The 17,943-nt window shown below is 37.8% G+C and overlaps 1 protein-coding gene across 20 annotated transcripts in view; it reads left to right on the forward strand.

Annotated features, from left to right (window-relative positions):
- Eif4g3 (eukaryotic translation initiation factor 4 gamma 3) overlaps positions 1 to 17,943 on the forward strand; it is a 224,921-nt gene that overhangs the window by 149,670 nt on the left and 57,308 nt on the right. For 13 of the 20 annotated variants that reach the window (XM_090335639.1, XM_090335657.1, XM_090335655.1 and 10 more), the window contains 5 exons: positions 1,906 to 2,039; positions 4,122 to 4,241; positions 4,586 to 4,696; positions 11,211 to 11,381; positions 16,304 to 16,501. In XM_090335639.1, coding sequence (XP_090191765.1) covers positions 1,906 to 2,039; positions 4,122 to 4,241; positions 4,586 to 4,696; positions 11,211 to 11,381; positions 16,304 to 16,501 — 734 coding nt within the window. The remainder of the gene's footprint in view (positions 1 to 1,905; positions 2,040 to 4,121; positions 4,242 to 4,585; positions 4,697 to 11,210; positions 11,382 to 16,303; positions 16,502 to 17,943) is intronic. The other 7 variants (XM_090335635.1, XM_090335656.1, XM_090335645.1 and 4 more) reach the window with 1 other exon arrangement.

Consider the following 17,943-nt stretch of genomic DNA (forward strand, 5'->3'; position numbering starts at 1 on the left):
TTAATAAAAATCTTATTAGGCATTCTCCAATTTTATATAATGAGAGTGGAATTGAATAGTGATAACTGGTACAATACTAATAATAGCAAGGTAAAGCACTGTGATTGAAAAAAATCTAATGTAGGGCCAGGTGTTTAGCCTAGTGGTTAAGTGCTTGCCTAGCATGCACAAAGACCCGGGTTCGATTCCTCAGTACCACATGCATAGCAAAAAGCCAGAAATGTTACTGTGGCTCAAGTGCTAGAGCTCTAATCTTGAGAAAGTTCAAGGCCAAGTCCTGAGTTTAAGGCCTAGGACTGGCAAAAAAAAAAAAATCTAATGTAAAATTCATATTTAAAATGCTAGCTAAGGCGAGGCGCGGTGACTTATGCCTGTAATCTGCTCTCAAGCTCCTTGAGCTGATTCAAAACTTTGGAATGGTAGCAGGGTATAAAATTAACCCTCAAAAATCAACTGCTTTCCTCTATGCCAACAGTGAGAGGAATGAGGCAACAATCAGGAAAGCAACTCCTTTTGCAATAGCCTCAAAGAAAATAAAGTACCTAGGAATTAACTTAACTAATAAAGGACCTTTTTGATGAAAACTTTAAAACCCTGGAAAAGGAAATTAAAGCAGGACTGAGGAAATGGAAAAACCTCCCATGCTCCTGGATTGGAAGAATCAACATCGTGAAAATGACAATCTTGCCAAGGACTATCTACAAATTCAACGCAATACCCATCAATATCCCAATGTCATTCTTTAAAGAAATAGAAGAGGCAATCCAAAATTTCATATGGAATAATTAAAGACCCCATATAGCAAAAACACTTCCTAGCAGAAAGAACAGCGCAGGAGGAATTTCAATACCAAACTTTAGACTCTATTACAGAGCTATAATTATCAAAACAGCTTGGTACTGGCACAAGAACAGGCCTAAAGACCAATGGAATAGAACTGAGGACCCAGACATTAATCCACAGACCTGTGGCCACCTAATCTTTGACAAGGGAGCCAAAAAAATAGAATGGAAGAAAGAAAGCCTCTTCAACAAGTTGTGCTGCAGAACTGGTTAAGCACCTGGTTAAGCTACTCAGGAGGTTGAGATCTGAAGCTCAAAATTCAGAGCCAGCCCAGGTACAAAAGGACCTGAGACTCTTTATCTCCAGTTAACCTCTAGAAATTGGGAAGTGGGGCTTGGCTCAAGGGTAGGGCGGTAGCCTTGAGCTGAAGAGCTCACGACAGTGCCCAGGCCAAGTTCAAGCCCCACGACCCATCCTCCCTCCTCCTCCCCCCCAAAAATGCTAGCTAAGCTAGCCATAATGGCATATACCTCTGTATATGTTTATGTCTCTAAAATAACATTCCTATGTGAATAGCCCTTTTTGTCTCTGGGGCCCAAAGGTCATTTATTATGAGTGTATGTAAAGTATTCCCTTGCTTCATTGTCTTAATATCCAAATGTATCAGGAGGGAAGAAAAGGTGGTAGTTTAAAATCTTTACACTCACTAGTTATGATGGCTCAAGGCTATAATCCTAGCTACTTGGGAGGTAGAAATCCATGGGAATTGAGGTTTGAGGCCAAGTGAGGCAAAAACAGATTTGTGAGAATTGATCTGTTATTGGTTTATGTACCTGTTATCCCAGCTATTGTGGAAGTACAATGGCTCTGCAGTGTGGCTAGTACTGTAGATGCCCAGTAACACTGGGCAGCACAGTAGAAGGATTGAAACTCAGGCATTAAAGAAGTATCTGAAACAGTAACCAATTCAGAAAGGGAGGACTAGATAATTAACTCAAATGGTAGAGTGCCTACCTACCCTCACAAAAATGTTCATGTGTAGTTTAGTGTTGCCTCTAATTTTTGAGTATGTGTTTATTCATTAGAGTGTGAAAAGTTGTGTTCTTATATCCCTCTATTTAGAATCCTGGAAGCCTACTGATAATGAAGGCAAGAAGCAGTATGATAGAGAATTTCTACTAGACTTCCAGTTTATGCCAGCCTGTATACAAAAACCAGAGGGTCTGCCTCCCATCAGTGATGTGGTTCTTGACAAGGTAAGCTGCAGCGCATATATGTGAAATAAGAGGAATTCTTGAAAACTAGTAGACCAGATGGTATTTAAATAAAAATATATAATATTCAAACGCCAGATTTTTCCCAAAACACTGTTGAATTTTTAGGTTTTCCATACATTACTGTAATTGTATGTGTGTTTGCTTTATTCTTAATAAAAATTGTGTTTGTTAGGAGAAACAGCCAAATTGATAGAAATCTTTGCTCGGATAAAGTTTTATTATTGAATATGAATATGAATATGATAGCATTGGTGACAGGTCAGAAACCTGGGCAAGATAAAATAAACTGGAAGTCAACATAATTCAAATAAGGTTCATCTCACATTATTACTAATGATTATTTCCAGTGAAATCATACTCACATAGGACATCCTTTCTGCTCACACATGGTACCTTTTTTAATCCAGGGGTAGAACTTATTTATTTAGGTTGCTTGATTAGCTGGCATTATACTACTTAAACCACACCTCTAGCCCTTTACATGTGACTAAATAGAAAATCCAGCAAGTCTTCTATTTATGTAGTTACATGTAAATCAAACATGTTGTGCTGCTGGTGACTTACATTCAAACTTGTTTTTTGGGGGCATTACTCAAGGCCTGAGGCATGCTCAAGAAGTTGTCTACTTTGAGTTATAGCCTTGCCCTACAGTATTTTTGGAGATGAACTATATCTGTCCCTTATTAACTGTCATAGAATGAGACATTTGTATCTAGTAGATGTAAGCAGCAGCTGCTTATGCTAATGTTACTTTCCCATAGCAACAGGCTTTCTTGTTTCTGTATGTATGTCTAAGCCTTCTCTTTTAAGTGTGTCTGTGAGGATAGTTGAATTACTGATTACTGGTACTACTTAGAGGTACTTCAGTGCCTCAGAGGGCCAAGTGTAATAACCATTGAATTAAATTATTCCCTTAGGGAATATTTTTCTAGTCATATCTGATAGCTGTAATTTCATCTGTTTGTATAGCAGACATCAGGAGGACCAAATGTTGATGTTGGGTGCTTGGGTCAAGTGATAAATCATTTCCCTGATAAGCATGAATTAAGAAGGTCCAACTCCAGTGGCTCACACTGGTGATCCTAAGATCTCACACTGGTGAGATCTATGGATTGAAGTTCAAAAACAGCTCAAGCAGAAAACTATGTGAAATTCTTTTATCTCTAGTTAATTACCATAAAGCCAGAAGTGGAGCTGTGCCTCTTGTGATAAAGTATTAACCTTAAGCAATCAAGCTCAAGGAGTTCCCAAATCATGAATGAACACCAGAAACACCAACAACGAAAAAGAATTTTTCCTCTTGCTGCCTAATAGTATTTATTTATTTATTTATACTCTTGTATAAATATTCTTGTCCTCTGGGCCTGAGCGCTGTCTCTGAGCTCTTCAGCTTAGAGCTCTCCCATTTGAGCCACAGCACCATTTCCATTTTTCTGGTGACTAAGTGAAGATAAGAATCTCACAGATTTTAGTGCCTGGGCTGGCTTTGAACCATGATCCTCAGAACTCAGCCTCCTGAATAGTTAGGATTACAGATAGGAGCCACCAACACCTGGCTACCTATTATTTTTTTTAATATGGCTTCAGTTATTTATCATTTTCCTCCCACTGAGCTTTTTAGCTTTGCTGAGTCCATCGTCATGTCCTCTGCTTCATATATCTCATAGTAACAAAGTTGGCAAGGCAAAATTTTAGATGAGACCCCAAAAGATTTCCATAGACAAGTGTTTTGATGTCTCTTAAAAATTCCAAAATAAAAAGTTAAGAACTCCAAAATTTGGCCTTATTTCAAGTCAACACAAAAATAGCTTGTCTCGTGCCATTCTACCATTCCTAGGCATCAGGCTGTGTTTTACCTCATCTTGGGAACTTGGCCACATGATATCCTAAGGATTTTGAGGCCATCCCAGAAGAAGCTGTCATGTATCAGGTTGGAATTATAATTTCTTAGACGCCATGCTTCTACTTTAGCTATTAACTTTTTTTTCAGTTTATATTTATTTCTGATACAAGTACTCTAGAATATGTGTGTTTAAAACTCTGCTTTGCTCCTTCATACAGATCAACCAACCTAAATTGCCCATGCGAACTTTGGATCCTCGGATTTTGCCTCGGGGACCAGACTTCACACCAGCCTTTGCAGATTTTGGAAGGCAGACACCTGGTGGAAGAGGTGTGCCTGTAAGTGCAAATTCCCTGCAATTGAATGGCTTAGAACACTGTCTTACTAGAAAGAAAGTCGTGTTTGCTTTTGAATTTCTCTAATGAAGAAGAGGCCAAGACACTCCTTTCTATAAGACTGTTAAAAGAAATTTTTTTTAAATACATTTTTCTTATTTTTAGTTAAAGGAAGCTTGAATATATTGATTTGATCTTGGTTTTTTTGTTTTGTTTTGTTTTTTGCTTAGAATGACCAGCAAATAGATTTAAAAATACAGCCAACCTTAATAGGATTCCTGTCCTGGTAACTGCAGATCTTTGACAACATGGAGCTAATAGTGGTCTCTTTGTCTTTGTTTCTACAGATTTGCAAAGTGCCGAGCAGGCATGGATTGCCAATTCTGGAACAGAGTAAAGCCCCAAGTTGCACTCCACTGGCGATGTCGCACCCACCCCTGAAGGGCCTGCCTCTAGGGGTGCGCTGAATCTTTGTGTTTTGTTTTTTTTTTAAATCAAAACAGTAATCTGTGATCCTATATAAATTTTTTGTTTTCCTCTTCTCACTTACTATAGGTTGTGCAGTTAAAATGTAGACAATTTACATATATAAAAGAATATTGGTAACTTGCAGATTGCCACTACCCCTGCAGTGGCAGGCTCTTCAGCGGAGGAAGTGGCATCACCAGTGGAGTTATGCTGGGGCACTGCACTGTGCAGGATTCAGCTGGCTCTGCCTACTCCATGCTTTGTAGATTTGCAGAAGCATGGGAAAAGTTGCCATTGTGTGAATATCTATGCTAGATTGGAATAAAAGCTCACTTAATGTAATGTCTGGAGGAGCCTGGGATTTAATGAATATTTCCAGATCACCCTCTTAAGAATTTTTTATTTTTTTAAATACAATTTTATTGTTATTATTAAGGTGTTGTGCCAGAAGGGTTACCATGGTTACCATTTTATAACTCATACAATGAGTACATTTCTTTTTACATAGTATTACCCATTCCTTTCTTTCTCCTAGTTTCCACAGCTTGTCCCTACCTACCATTTCATTTACTATATAGTGTCTGAGTACCATACTTTCAGTATTCCTTTTTTTTTTTTTTGTAAAAGGCAAAATTATTTTAGGGCTGGGAAAGTGGCTTAGTGGTAGAGTGCTTGCCTAGCATGCATGAAGCCCTAGGTTGGATGTCTCAGGACTACATACACAGAAAAAAACAGAAGTGGCACAATGACTCAAGTGGTCAAGCCAGAGAGAGAGAGAGAGGGAGAGAGAGAAATAACCAATGCAAAAAGGGGCTGGGATTGTGACTTCAGTGATAGAGCCTCTTGTGAAGCAAGTTTGAGCCCCTGAGTTCAATTTCTAGCATTGGTTTAAAAAAAAAAATAAAAGTCTACTCAGAAGGATATATCTGTCCTTCAAAACCAACCACTTATCTCTAGTTAACCACCAGAAAACCCAGAAGTGGTTTTGTAGATCAAGTGATAGAACACTAGCCTTGAGCTGAAAAAAATCAGGGACAGCGCCCAGGCCCAGAATTCAAGCCCCATGACCGAAGGAAAGAAAAATAAAATAGAGACTGCTGGTGCCTGTAATTCATGCACTTAATCCTAGCTACTGAGGAGGCTGAGATCTGAGGGTCACCATTCAGAGCCAGCCTAGTCAGGAAAGCCCATGAGACTCTTATCCCCAATTAATCGCCAAACACAGCAGGAAGTGGCAGTGTTGCTTAAGTGGTAAAACACCACCCAGGAGCAAAAAAAAGTTCAGTGATAATGCTTTGCACTGAGTGCAAGCCCTGCAACAAGAAACAAACAGTAAATGTTACTTAACGTGACTATTTTCCTTTCCCTAATACATTTTTATTTCTGGAATAATTTTAATTCTTTGAATTTATTTTAAGAACATATCTGAGCAAGTGTCATAGTAAATATTTGAATTTGGTTAAACACTGAAAGCACTTGGATACCTACATCATTTTAAGCTTTACAAAACTACAGAAAGGAAACGTCATCATTAAAAGACCTCTGTGTATGTGACGCTTTGAAGTTAACATTGAACATGTATCTTTTCTCTAGTGTGTATTGTCATTTTTTACTACCAACTTTGTTATTCATTGATTTTCTAATTATAGGAGAAATAGTAAGTTGATAATAAGACATATCTTTTATTATATTAAAATTGAAGGTGATTTTGAAATTTACTATGTACTTACCCACTTACCTGTATGCCTATTTTCAGCAAATAAATGAGTTATTCTGTCATGTTATCTATGTGAGATATTATCTAGAATTTGTGGTTTCTCTCAAAAGATTAGCTTTTAGGACAGTTGCCAGTTGCTCACATCTGTACTCATAACTACTCAGGAGACTGAGACTTGGAGGATCATAGTTTAAGGTCAGCCCAGGCAAAAAAATTGGCAAGACCTTATTTCTAATTTAACTAGCAAAAAGCTGGGCTGAAAGTAGAGTGTCATTGTTGATCACACAAACTGAACACACGTGAGGCCCTTAAGTCAACCCTGGTAGTAGCCAAAGGCAGAAAATAACAATCAGCTTTCTTAAGTTTGCTTACCTTAAGAAGCTTTGACATGGAGATTTTAAGTGGAATTATGGTCATTAAGGATAATGTCAATATTGCATGTCTTGAAATAAAGTTATACTACCTTGCCTCTCCCTTAGCAAACATTCTTCGCTTAATTTGCCTAGGTTGGTATTTTGATTATACATACTGGTATGTTATTGTGCATAAATATCTAATATAAAAAAAAGCTTTAAAATGTACCATTTTAGCCGGATGCTGGTGGCTTATGCCTATAATCCTAGCTACTCTGAAGGCCGAGATCTGAGGATCACCATTTGAAGCCAGTTCGGGCAGGAAAGTCCATTAATCTCATTTCCAGTAAACTACTCAGAAAAAGCTGGAAATGATGCTGTCGCTCAAGTTGTAGTGCTACCCTTGAATAAAAGCAGTTCAAGGACAGTACCCAAGGCCCAGAGTTCAAGCCTCAAGACAGACAAATTGAAAACAAAGATTTGGAATAAAAATTGCAGTCCTATTCTTCCTAGTCTCTGGTTCTATACCTTGAATACTTTTTATCAGTTGTCCATATAAGCTGATAATTTACTTAACATCTAACTGTATTTTGCTGGGTATGATATGTAGTGCAGCTTTAGTAACTATAACTTCTATTTTAAACTATCCTGAAATGGCCTTGTTAAAAATGGGTGGCTCATGCCTGTAGTCCTAGCTACTCTAGAGGCTGAGATCTGAGGATCAAGGTTCAAAGGCAGCCCAGACACAAAAGGACCTGAGACTCTTACCTCTAGTTAACCACTAGAAAACAGGAAGTGGGGCTTGGCTCGAAAGTAGGGTGGTATTCTTGAGCTGAAGAGCTCAGGGACAGTCCCAGGCTGAATTCAAGCCCCATGACCCACAAAAAAAGAAGAAAAAAAAAAACATATGTATATTTTAGGATGGGAGTAGCCCACTGGTAGAGTGCTTGAAGCCCTGGGTTGATTCCTCAGCACCAAGACTGAGAAAAAATATTTATATATATATGTATATATACATATATATGTACATATATATATATTGTTTCTTTTTTTTGTTTTAAGGGCTCAAAATATGGTTACAGTGGTAGACCACCTGCCTAGCTATCTCAGGGCCCCAAGTTCCAATCTGGTTTTTCTTCCAATTCACAAAAATTGCGGTAAAGAATGAATATTTGGGGCTGGGAGTTCGGCCTGGTGGTTAAAGTGCTTGCCTAGCATGCATGAGGACCCGGGTTCGATTCCTTGGTACCACATACATAGAAAAAAGCGGGAAGTGGTGCTGAGGCTCAAGTGGTAGAGCTCTAGCCTTGAGAAAGTCCAAGGACAGTGCTCAGGCCCTAGGCTCAAGCCCAGGACTGGCAAAAAAAAAAAAAAAGAATGAATATTTGTTTTAGGCAGAGAAAGAGTATAATTGTAATCTCAATGAATTAAGAATGATATGTAAGTTTTTAAAAGATGAATAGAATTTATTTCCTACACATGAAATTGATGTAAACAATGTAAAAACTAAACTGGGTTTACTTAAAAAGTTTTTGTTAGTCATACTCTTTTTTTTTTTTTTTTTTTTTTTGGTTTGCTGCAAAATAAACCCATAGTTATGTGTATGTGTATTTGACTGTCATTGATGGTAGCAGGTGTGCTATTGAGGGACACCCCCTCCCCCCCAGCCATGTGTGTCTGCTTGTGTTTTACAGTACCAGTGACCAAGTCAAATTGAGGGCATTGGGTTAAGTGTTGAGCAAAATTAAGAAGCTTGTCCCCCCCATAGCATTGGTCTTAAATGCATATTCTCTCTGAAAAATTTAGCTCCTATGTCTCAGTGTACCTCTGTCCTCTTCTGTTCCATACAATGTTTTGTACAAGTATTGATATTTCAGAAAGTAACATTAGAGAATGATTAAAGTTTTTAAAAGGTTAGCAGAGAGGGAAGGAGTAAAGGAAAGGATGGTTCATGTAACTTAATAAATATTTGCAAACACTGTTTATCTTTTATAGTCCAGCAGTAAAAATATATTATGTGGGACATTAAGAAAAATAAATAATTTCAATTATTTTATCATGGACTAATATCTTCAAAGTAGGTTTCCCAAACGTTCTTCTTACTTTGAAACAAGTTTAGATATGTATAAAACTTATGTCACTTTCCAGAGTAAAATCTCAAGACATATATTTATTGCTGTTTGAAGTAGTTTTTTAGAAATGGACATTTTATTACTTTAATTTGCAAGTACATGTGATTATTAGATGTCTTTGAAATAATTTTCTCTCATTTCACCCAGACACGTGTATTCATGACATGTTTATGTATTGTTTAAATTAAATGTCTTATAGCATAATGATTATTTGAGGTATCTCCAGGCATTCACCCTAAGTCAAAACTAGATTAGAACCTGGTTTATTTAAAACAAAAACAACATGGATATAGTACTTTGTATGCTACATTTTCATAATGTCATGGCTTGACTGTAGGCTACCATATCAAATATTGACTATTGATATTTTTCCACCCTTTCTTTTTTTTTTTTTCTTCTTTATCAGTTGTGGAGCTTGAGCTCTGGGCCTGGGCACTGTCCTTGAGCTCTTCAGTTTGAGGCTACCACCCTACCCCTTGAGCCATAGCCCACTTCCCGTTTTCTAGTGGTTAATTGAAGAGTCTCAGACTTTATTGCCCAGGTTGGTTGTGAACCTTGATCCTCAGATCTCAGGCTCCTGAATAGCTAGGATTACAGGTGTGAGCCATTGCACTGGCTTTTATTTTGTTTTAGTTGTACTGTGTAAATAGTATATCTGAGTTTAACTGACCTGTTTTGTTTTGTTTTTTAACCAATAAATTGGAGAACACCGGAGCAATTCTATGTCCTTAGGTGGATGCATTTAGCAATACTGATAGGAATTTCCCAGAAGTTGATTTCTTACCCTAATGTGTTCTTGAGACTAGCATTTAATTGTGGGTACCCTCATATAAGGAAATAATTCTGAAGATGATGTGTAAAATGCTTATAAGATTCTCAGCTTAGGTATGAGGTCTTGTTTGTCTTAAGCTGTCTTTTATATAAAATATGGATTTTTAATGTATACTTCCCTGAAGTTTCATAAGAATTCAGAAGGGCAGTCATGGAAATTGAGATAGGATTCTGTCTTAATAGCAGACTTTTCTTTTTTAAAATCCAGTGGTGATTAATTGCTAAACATTTAAGGAATAAAGTGTTCTAAAAAGTAAAGGTTGTTGGGGATAGGGATGTGACTCAAGTGGTAGAATGCTAACCTTGATCAAAATGAGCTCAGGGACAGTGCACAGGCCCTTCCTGAGTTCAAGCCCCAGGACTGGCAGAAGAGAGAGAGGGAGAAGGAAAGGAGAAGAGAGAGCAAAGAAAGGAAGTTGTTAATATGCATCAGTCAGGTCTGGGAGATCAGGGTCTAATATCAACTCTATATTTACTGTTATAAAATTATTTCCAAGCATTTAAGGCAAAAAAAAAAAAAAACTATTAGTATTTCAACTTAGTACACTTTTTTTTCCCCCCGGTCAGTTGCTTGAACTCTGGGCCTGGGCACTGTCCCTGAGCTCTTCAGCTCAAGGCTACTCCTCTACCACTGGAGCCACAGCACTACATCTCATTTTCTGGTGGCTAATTGGAGATAAGAGTCTCACTGACTTTAGTGCCCTGGCTGGTTTTGAACCACGATCCTTAGATTTCAGCCTCCTGAATAGCTAGGATTACAGGCGTGAGCCACTGTGCTTGGCCAACTGAAATCTTTCTAATAAATCATAAAACAACTTAGTGCCACGTTTTACTTACTTTGTTATCTCAATTGTAACTTGGCTTCATTTGGTGATTATTGTGCCATACTAAATTGTTTTGCTATTAGTAGAAGTATAGTTGGAATCTTGCAAAACTGGGGACTGACAAATACATAAGAAAATTTTGGAGGGAATTATTTAGTTAATACCTTGGTATACGTTTATTTTCATTTAGAGATATCTATTATGATCATCAATGAGAATGATGAGGTTTTGGTGATGAGATTATTTTCACATTTGACCTGAAAGTACAAAACTTCAATTTCTGAAGCAGATTCATAACTAATTACTGCCACATATCAAATTTTGTATTTATGGGAATGATCCATCTAAAATTACTCCATAGTAGTAAAAAGTCATCTTAGTTTTGGGGAATAAGTGTTAATCATCATTTTGTATTAATTTGTTCCATTTAGGACTTCAGGGTCAAAAATTGGTAGAGAACGTTTGTGATATTCTAATGTTAATTTTACCCATTGTCAATACATCCAAAAAGATAATATAAAAAATAAAGATCATATGTAACTTGAGTAGCCTAATATCTAGTCTGCATCTAGAAGTGTTAAGCTTGAACAATATAAGCAGACACATTAAATTGAAAGTATTCTAATAGATGTCATATTCTTTCCTAGTTGTTGAATGTTGGACCACGTAGATCTCAACCTGGCCAGAGAAGGGAGCCCAGAAAGATCATTACAGTTTCTGTAAAAGAAGATGTGCACTTAAAAAAGGCAGAAAATGCCTGGAAGCCCAGCCAAAAGCGAGATAGCCAAGCTGAGGATCCAGAAAACATTAAAACCCAGGTAAGAGCTAGAGCACATACTCACATTATTTTAGAAAATAGCAGGTTTTGAAAATCCTCCCTCCCTCCCTCTGTCTTTTTCTTTTTTACGGAACTGGAGTTTGACCTCAAGGCCCTTTGCTAGAACTCCACTGTTTGAACTACACCTCCAGCCCTTCTTTTTGCTGGTTATTTTGGAGATACAATCTAGTGAGCTTTTCTGCCTTATCTGTCTTCAAGCTGTAATCTTCCATATTTGAATGTCCTAGGTAGATAGAATTAAAGGGGTAAGCCACTGCTGACTGCCTTTTGTTTGCTTTTTATTCTTCTGTATATATCCTACTTTCAGAACTCTTTTGTCTTTCTGTGTATATCTTGCTCTCAGAATGCCTTACAGCAAATTAAACATTCCTCTTAACACCAAACTAATTTTTTCCATATTTTTATTGTAATTAATAAAAGGGTTACATTATATTCACCAGATAGAAGATGCATTACTTCACATACATTGATACCCTTTCTCATGTCACCGAATTAATTTTCATACAAGAAATCATATAAAGCCTTTATCATATTTCACTGGACATCTGTATGAGTTCTCTCTACTGTCTGTTTTTTGTTGTTGTTTGTGGTTAAGGGGGCTTGAACTTTGGTCCCGGAGCGCTTTAGCTCAAGATTACCGTCCTATACCTTGAGCCACAGCCCCATTTCCTGTTTTCTAGTGATTAATTGGAGATGAGTCTCACAGGATCTTCAGTGCCCGGGATGGCTCTGAACCATGATCCTCAGATCTCAGCCTCCTGAGTAGCTAGGATTACAGTCGTGAGCTACTGCACCCAGCTACTGTCTGGTCCAGGCGCAGAGTTTTAAGCCCCACAACTGACCCCCCTCCAAAAAAAGTTTCTCAATAATTCCTTCCTAAAATCTCCTTTTCTTCCTAAATGTCATCCTCTTTTCAGTTTACCCCGCTTTTTCTGTGCTTCATAATTTATACAGCATTTCCATATACACCTGTTCTATGACCCTCTATACCTAAACTGCTTAGTTTTCTGGTCTCTCATCAGCCATAGTACTTGCCTTATTCAGTTAGCTATTGATTGTGAAAGGCATTTACTATGGTTATGCTATATTTGTACCTGATGCAGAATTTAAAAAATGTCAAGTAGATATTCAGCTATTCAGATTTTCAGTAAATATTACTTTATCCTGTTTTTCTTGGCTTACATTATCTTCTGAAAATACATCTAATTAAATAAACATTTTTTCTCTAGTGTAATGAATAGTTCAAGTAATTGTTAAAGATTTTTTCTCTGCTGTAAAGGGAAACTTAGTATTTTAAACCTGAAAGATAACATCTCTTGGTATATGCAAGTAAACAAAATACAAAATCTCCCTCTTATATGCTTTCACTGTTTTTTTTCTTTACAAGTGCAGTATTGTCTCAGTGTAGAAAAATTTGACATTATAATCTTTTAAATTAAATTATCTACTACCCAGAGGAAACTACTAACATTTATACATTTTCTAGATAATCCTCTTGGGGTTGAGGCATAGCTCAAAGTGGTTGAATACCTGCCTACGGCTTTTTTTTTGGGGGGGGGACCAGTCCTGGGCTTGAGCTCAGGGCCTGAGCACTGTCCTTGGACTTTCTCAAGGCTAGAGCTCTACCACTTGAGCCTCAGCACCAGTTCCGGCTCTTTTTTCTGTGTATGTGATACTGAGGAATCAAATCCAGGTCTTTGTGCATGCTAGGCAAACACTCTACCACTAGGCCAAATTCCTGGCTCTGTCCCTGAGCTCTTTAGCTCAAGGGTACTGACCTATCCTTAAGCCAAGCCCCACTTCTTGTTTTCTAGAGGTTAATTGGAGATAAGAGTCTCAGGTCCTTTTGTGCCCTGGCTTGCTTTGAACTGTGATCCTCAGATCTCAGCCTCCCGAGAGGTGCTGTGAGCCACCGCACCTGGCAAGAAAGAAAAAAAACTTTTTTAATTGAACATTTATTCAAGGCTTTATTTCACATATATATCATGTTATCTTAGATATTTGCAACTTGCACTTATTTATGGAAAAAAATACAAAAAACAAAAAATTTGATGGAGCCCAGGAATTCAAGTCACATGACCCAACAAAACAAAAAATACCTTGATGGTATAATTTTATCTTTATAAAATTGAAAGACATACTGTCATTAGTCTACCACAATAGGCACATGATTCATTAAATCTATCCCTTCCTAAGAATTTGCTTTCCTCATGTTGCTTCTGTCCCTCCCTTCCTCCCACTGTCTGACAATCACCAGTCAGTTCTCTGTCCTTTTAATATTACCTTTCCATTAAAATGTGTAATTCTGTCACTATAATACCATAGTTTTCATTAAGCTTGTACTTATAAGATTGTCATTTAAGGTGATAGGGTCATGCTACATATTTCAAACTCAAGATTCTCCTCCCTTCCTCACCTGAGTACTGAGATTATACATATCTTCATGACCATGCCTTGTTAAACTTTTCTTTTTTCTTTTTTTTCGCCAATACTAATTTTTTTATCCATTCTCCAAATGCTTCTCAGGTTTTTTTCAATTATCAAGAAAATTACCATAGAGTTTCAGATACAGGACTTGTTTGTTGGGTAAATTCCTAGTCATGGAATTGATGCAACTTTTGGTAAATATTTTCTTCTTCTTCTTCTCCTCCTCCTCCTCCTCCTCCTCCTCCTCCTCCTCCTCCTCCTCCTCCTCCTCCTTCTTCTTCTTCTCCTTCTCCTCCTCCTTCTTCTTCTTTTTTTTTGGGGGGGAGGCGCTTTTGGCTAACATCCGTAACCCTAACTGCTCAAGATGCTGAGATTTAAGGACAAAAACAACCTGGACAGGAAAATTTGTGAGGCTCTTCTTACCAAAGAGCCAGAAGTGGATCTGTATCTCAAGTAGTAGAACACCTTGAACAAAAGAATCTCAGGGACACTACCCATACTCTGAGTTCTAGCCTCCTGGGGGAAAAAAAAATTAAAGGCCGGGAGTTTGGCCTAGTGATAGAGTGCTTGCCTAGCCTGCACGAAGGCCCAGGTTCAATTCCTCAGTACCATATACATAGAAAAAAGCCAGAAGTGTGCTGTGGCTCAAGTGGTAGAGCTCTAGCCTTGAGAAAGCTTAAGGACAGTGCTCAGGCCCTGAGCTCAAGCCCTGGACTGGCAAAAATTTAAAAAAATTAAAAGAGCCTTTATTGCTTTGTGATACAGGGTTTTTCTCTCTAGCCTCAAACTGGCCATCCACTTGCTTCTGCCTCCTGAGTGCTATGTATTTTGGTTTTGTGTTGAGTTTGGTGATCCAAAACTATTAGATTAAGGATAAAGGATTTTTTTTTTAAATGAATACCCACTTGTCTCCTGGAAGTTTTTGAAAAGACTATAGTTGTAATATGTATTGTCTACCAAACTACACCAAATCTGGGTTTTTTGGGGGGAGGGGCAGCGGTATCAGGGAAGGTTTAGTCATGGGACTTGAACTTTTGAGTATGGACACTCGTCCCGAGCTCTTCAGCTTAGAGCTAGTGCTCTACCACTTGAGTCACAGTGCCACTTCTGGTTTTCTGGTAGTTAAATTGGAGATAGATTCTAATGGACTTTCATGCTTGGGCTAGATTTGAAGCATGATCCTCAGATCTCCTTAGTAAAGAAGCAGTTAGTCATTGCTGTAAGAAAAATTCAATTGACATTTATATTTTGACAGTAGTTTCTTTTGTAGACTCTTTGATTTTTCTATGTAATTGCATCATCTATAAAGTTTTCTTTTTCAGTTTTTATTCATATTATTTATTTCCCTTTATACCTTATTGTACTAATTTGAACCTCTAGTATTACAATGAGTTGAAATAGCTAGAATAGCGCCAGGAGTGTAGCCTACTGGTAGAGTGCTTACCTAGCATACATGAACTGCTGGTCTTCATTCCTTGGTACCACATACACAGAAAAGGCCTGGAATGGTATTGTGGCTCAAGTCATAGAGCACTAGCCTTGAGTAGGCCTGTGGACAGTGCCTGGGCCCTGAATTCAAGCCCCAGGACTGGCAAAAAAAAAAAAAAAAAGGAAGATGAGGAGGAGAGAAATAACAAGAATAGACATTTTTGCTTTGTTATTAATCTGAGAGAAAAATACTAAATATTTTACATAAAATATTTTACTGTTAAGTCATACTATGAATGTCCTTTTCTAGCTTAGGCTGGTTCCTTCTGTTCTTAACATGTGGCCAAGTTCTTGAGGCCTTTCAAAAGATTCTGCGTAGGGTTTCCCACTATAATTTATATGAGCTGATATTTAGTCAAATTCCTGATTGCACATTTGAAATACTTTCTGTTGTTCAGTTCTGTTGTGCAGGCTGTAGAGCTATTCACCTAAACTTTTTGCTTTCATTTATTATTTTTCATATAAGGAGCTCGTTCGAGTATGCTTAGGCAAACTTGGATGCTGTCCTCCTGTTAATGTTTCCTGCATAGCTAGGTATATGCCCCATGCCAACCCCACTTAGTTAAGTTGAAGTTTCATTAACTTTTTTTTTTTTTTTAATGCTTTGACTAACTTAAAATTTAATCCTTCTGATTACTACCTTCCTAATAGCTAGGGTTACATGCATTAGTCATCTTGTCAAACAGAAGTTATCTTAATGGATTATGACAGATTATTTTGCCAAAAATCTTTTTACTTACTCTGCACACTAACCAGTTACAATGGAGCTGTTAAGTGGAGGGTCGTGAAAGAAAGAGGGTTCTAAATGATATTCTTATACTTAAAGGTTTTGATAGTACTTAGTTTGTAGAATTGTCATTAGTAATTAGAAGAAGGTGGTAGTTTTATTAGTTGTTTAAATTGATAGATTTGCTTTTCTGATTCAAAATCCTTGTAAATATTTTGTGTAGTCGGACTTAAATTGTTTGTTTATTTTGACCCTTCTAGGAACTTTTTAGAAAAGTTCGAAGTATCTTAAATAAATTGACACCACAGATGTTCAACCAATTGATGAAGCAAGTATCTGGACTTACTGTGGACACTGAGGAGCGGCTGAAAGGAGTTATTGACCTGGTTTTTGAGAAGGCTATTGATGAACCCAGTTTCTCCGTGGCTTACGCAAACATGTGTCGATGTTTAGTAACGGTAAGAAGAGAGGAAGGAGTAATACCAGAAATCTTCAAGAGGTATATTCTCCCCTCACTGTACATTCTTCCCAGGAGTGTTATTGGGGCAATGTAAAGGGGAGAATATATTTTAACAGATACTAATGCAATATTCTTATTGATTAAAAGTAAGCTTATTTTACTAAAATGTATATTCAGATCTGGAGGTAAGGAACTAGTCCCAGTTGGGATCATTAAGGCATAAATTAGGAATAAGAAATCATGTCCTAGTATATCATTTTACAGAAATAAAGCACACGCTTTTATATTTAAGTTAACCTCTGTGAAAATAAAAAGGACAATAGTCCTAAGGTCACGAAGGTTCAAAACATATCCATCTCTTAAAACTAGTAGATTTCGCCGGGTGTGGTGGCTCACACCTGTAATCCTACCTACTCAGGAGGCTGAGATCTGAGGATCAAGGTTCATAGCCAGTCTGGGCACAAAAAGACCTAAGACTCGTATCTCTAGTTAACCACTAGAAAATAGGAAGTGGGACTTGGCTCAAGGGTAGGTCAGTAGCTTTGAGCTGAAGAGCTCAGGGACAGCGCCCAGGCTGAGTTCAAGCCCCATGACCAAAAAAAAAAAAAAAAAAAAAACTGGTAGCTTTCTCTCTGTCTTTACATTGTCCACGTCTATTGAATTCCTTACCCCATCCTAAATCAGAACAGAATGGGAGGTGAAACAACCTCTACTCATCCTCCTTCTGTATTCTGCAGTCTATATAATACTATCACATGCCACATGTTTTCCAAGATGTGCTACAGATGGATGTCCTTGAACATTTTGGGTTTTACAACTCATTGTCATCATGCCTTGCTTCTAGGAAATGTAAACTTTCCTTATTCTACAATTTTTTTTGTTTGTTCTTTTGTTTTGTTTTTTTTTTTTGTTTTTTTGCCAGTCGGTCTTGAGCTCAGGGAATGAGCACTGTCCTTGGATTTGTCAAGGCTAGAGCTCTACTTCCAGCTTTTTTCTGTGTATATGGTACTGAGGAATTGAACCTGGGTCTTCGTGCATGCTAGGCAAGCACCCTACCACTAGGCCAAACTCTGGCCCCCTGCCCCTTTTTCTTTTTACTCAAGACTAAAGCTCTTATCATTTGAGTTCTAGGCTCTGTGTGTGTGCATAATTAGAGATGAGCATCTCATAGGCTTTCCACCTCTGGCGGGCTTCAAATCCTCAGGTCCAGTCTCCTGAGTAGCTAGAATTACAGGCTCTATCTGTATTTTTGAGTATTTGTGTTAAAAGTAGGTAAGTTTGTTGGGACTTGGAAAAGGAAAGCCTGCTAAAGTCTACATGGGGGATGGAAACAGGGCCTAGAAGTAGAGTGCTTACCTAGCATGCAGGAAGCCCTGGGTTCAATTTCTTGGTACCACATATACAGAAAAAGCCAGAAATGGAGCTGTGGTTTGTCAAAGA

Source organism: Megascapheus bottae, chromosome 6, assembly GCF_031878675.1.
Source record: "Megascapheus bottae isolate mThoBot1 chromosome 6, mThoBot2.hap1, whole genome shotgun sequence".
Taxonomy (NCBI): Eukaryota; Metazoa; Chordata; class Mammalia; order Rodentia; family Geomyidae; genus Megascapheus; species Megascapheus bottae.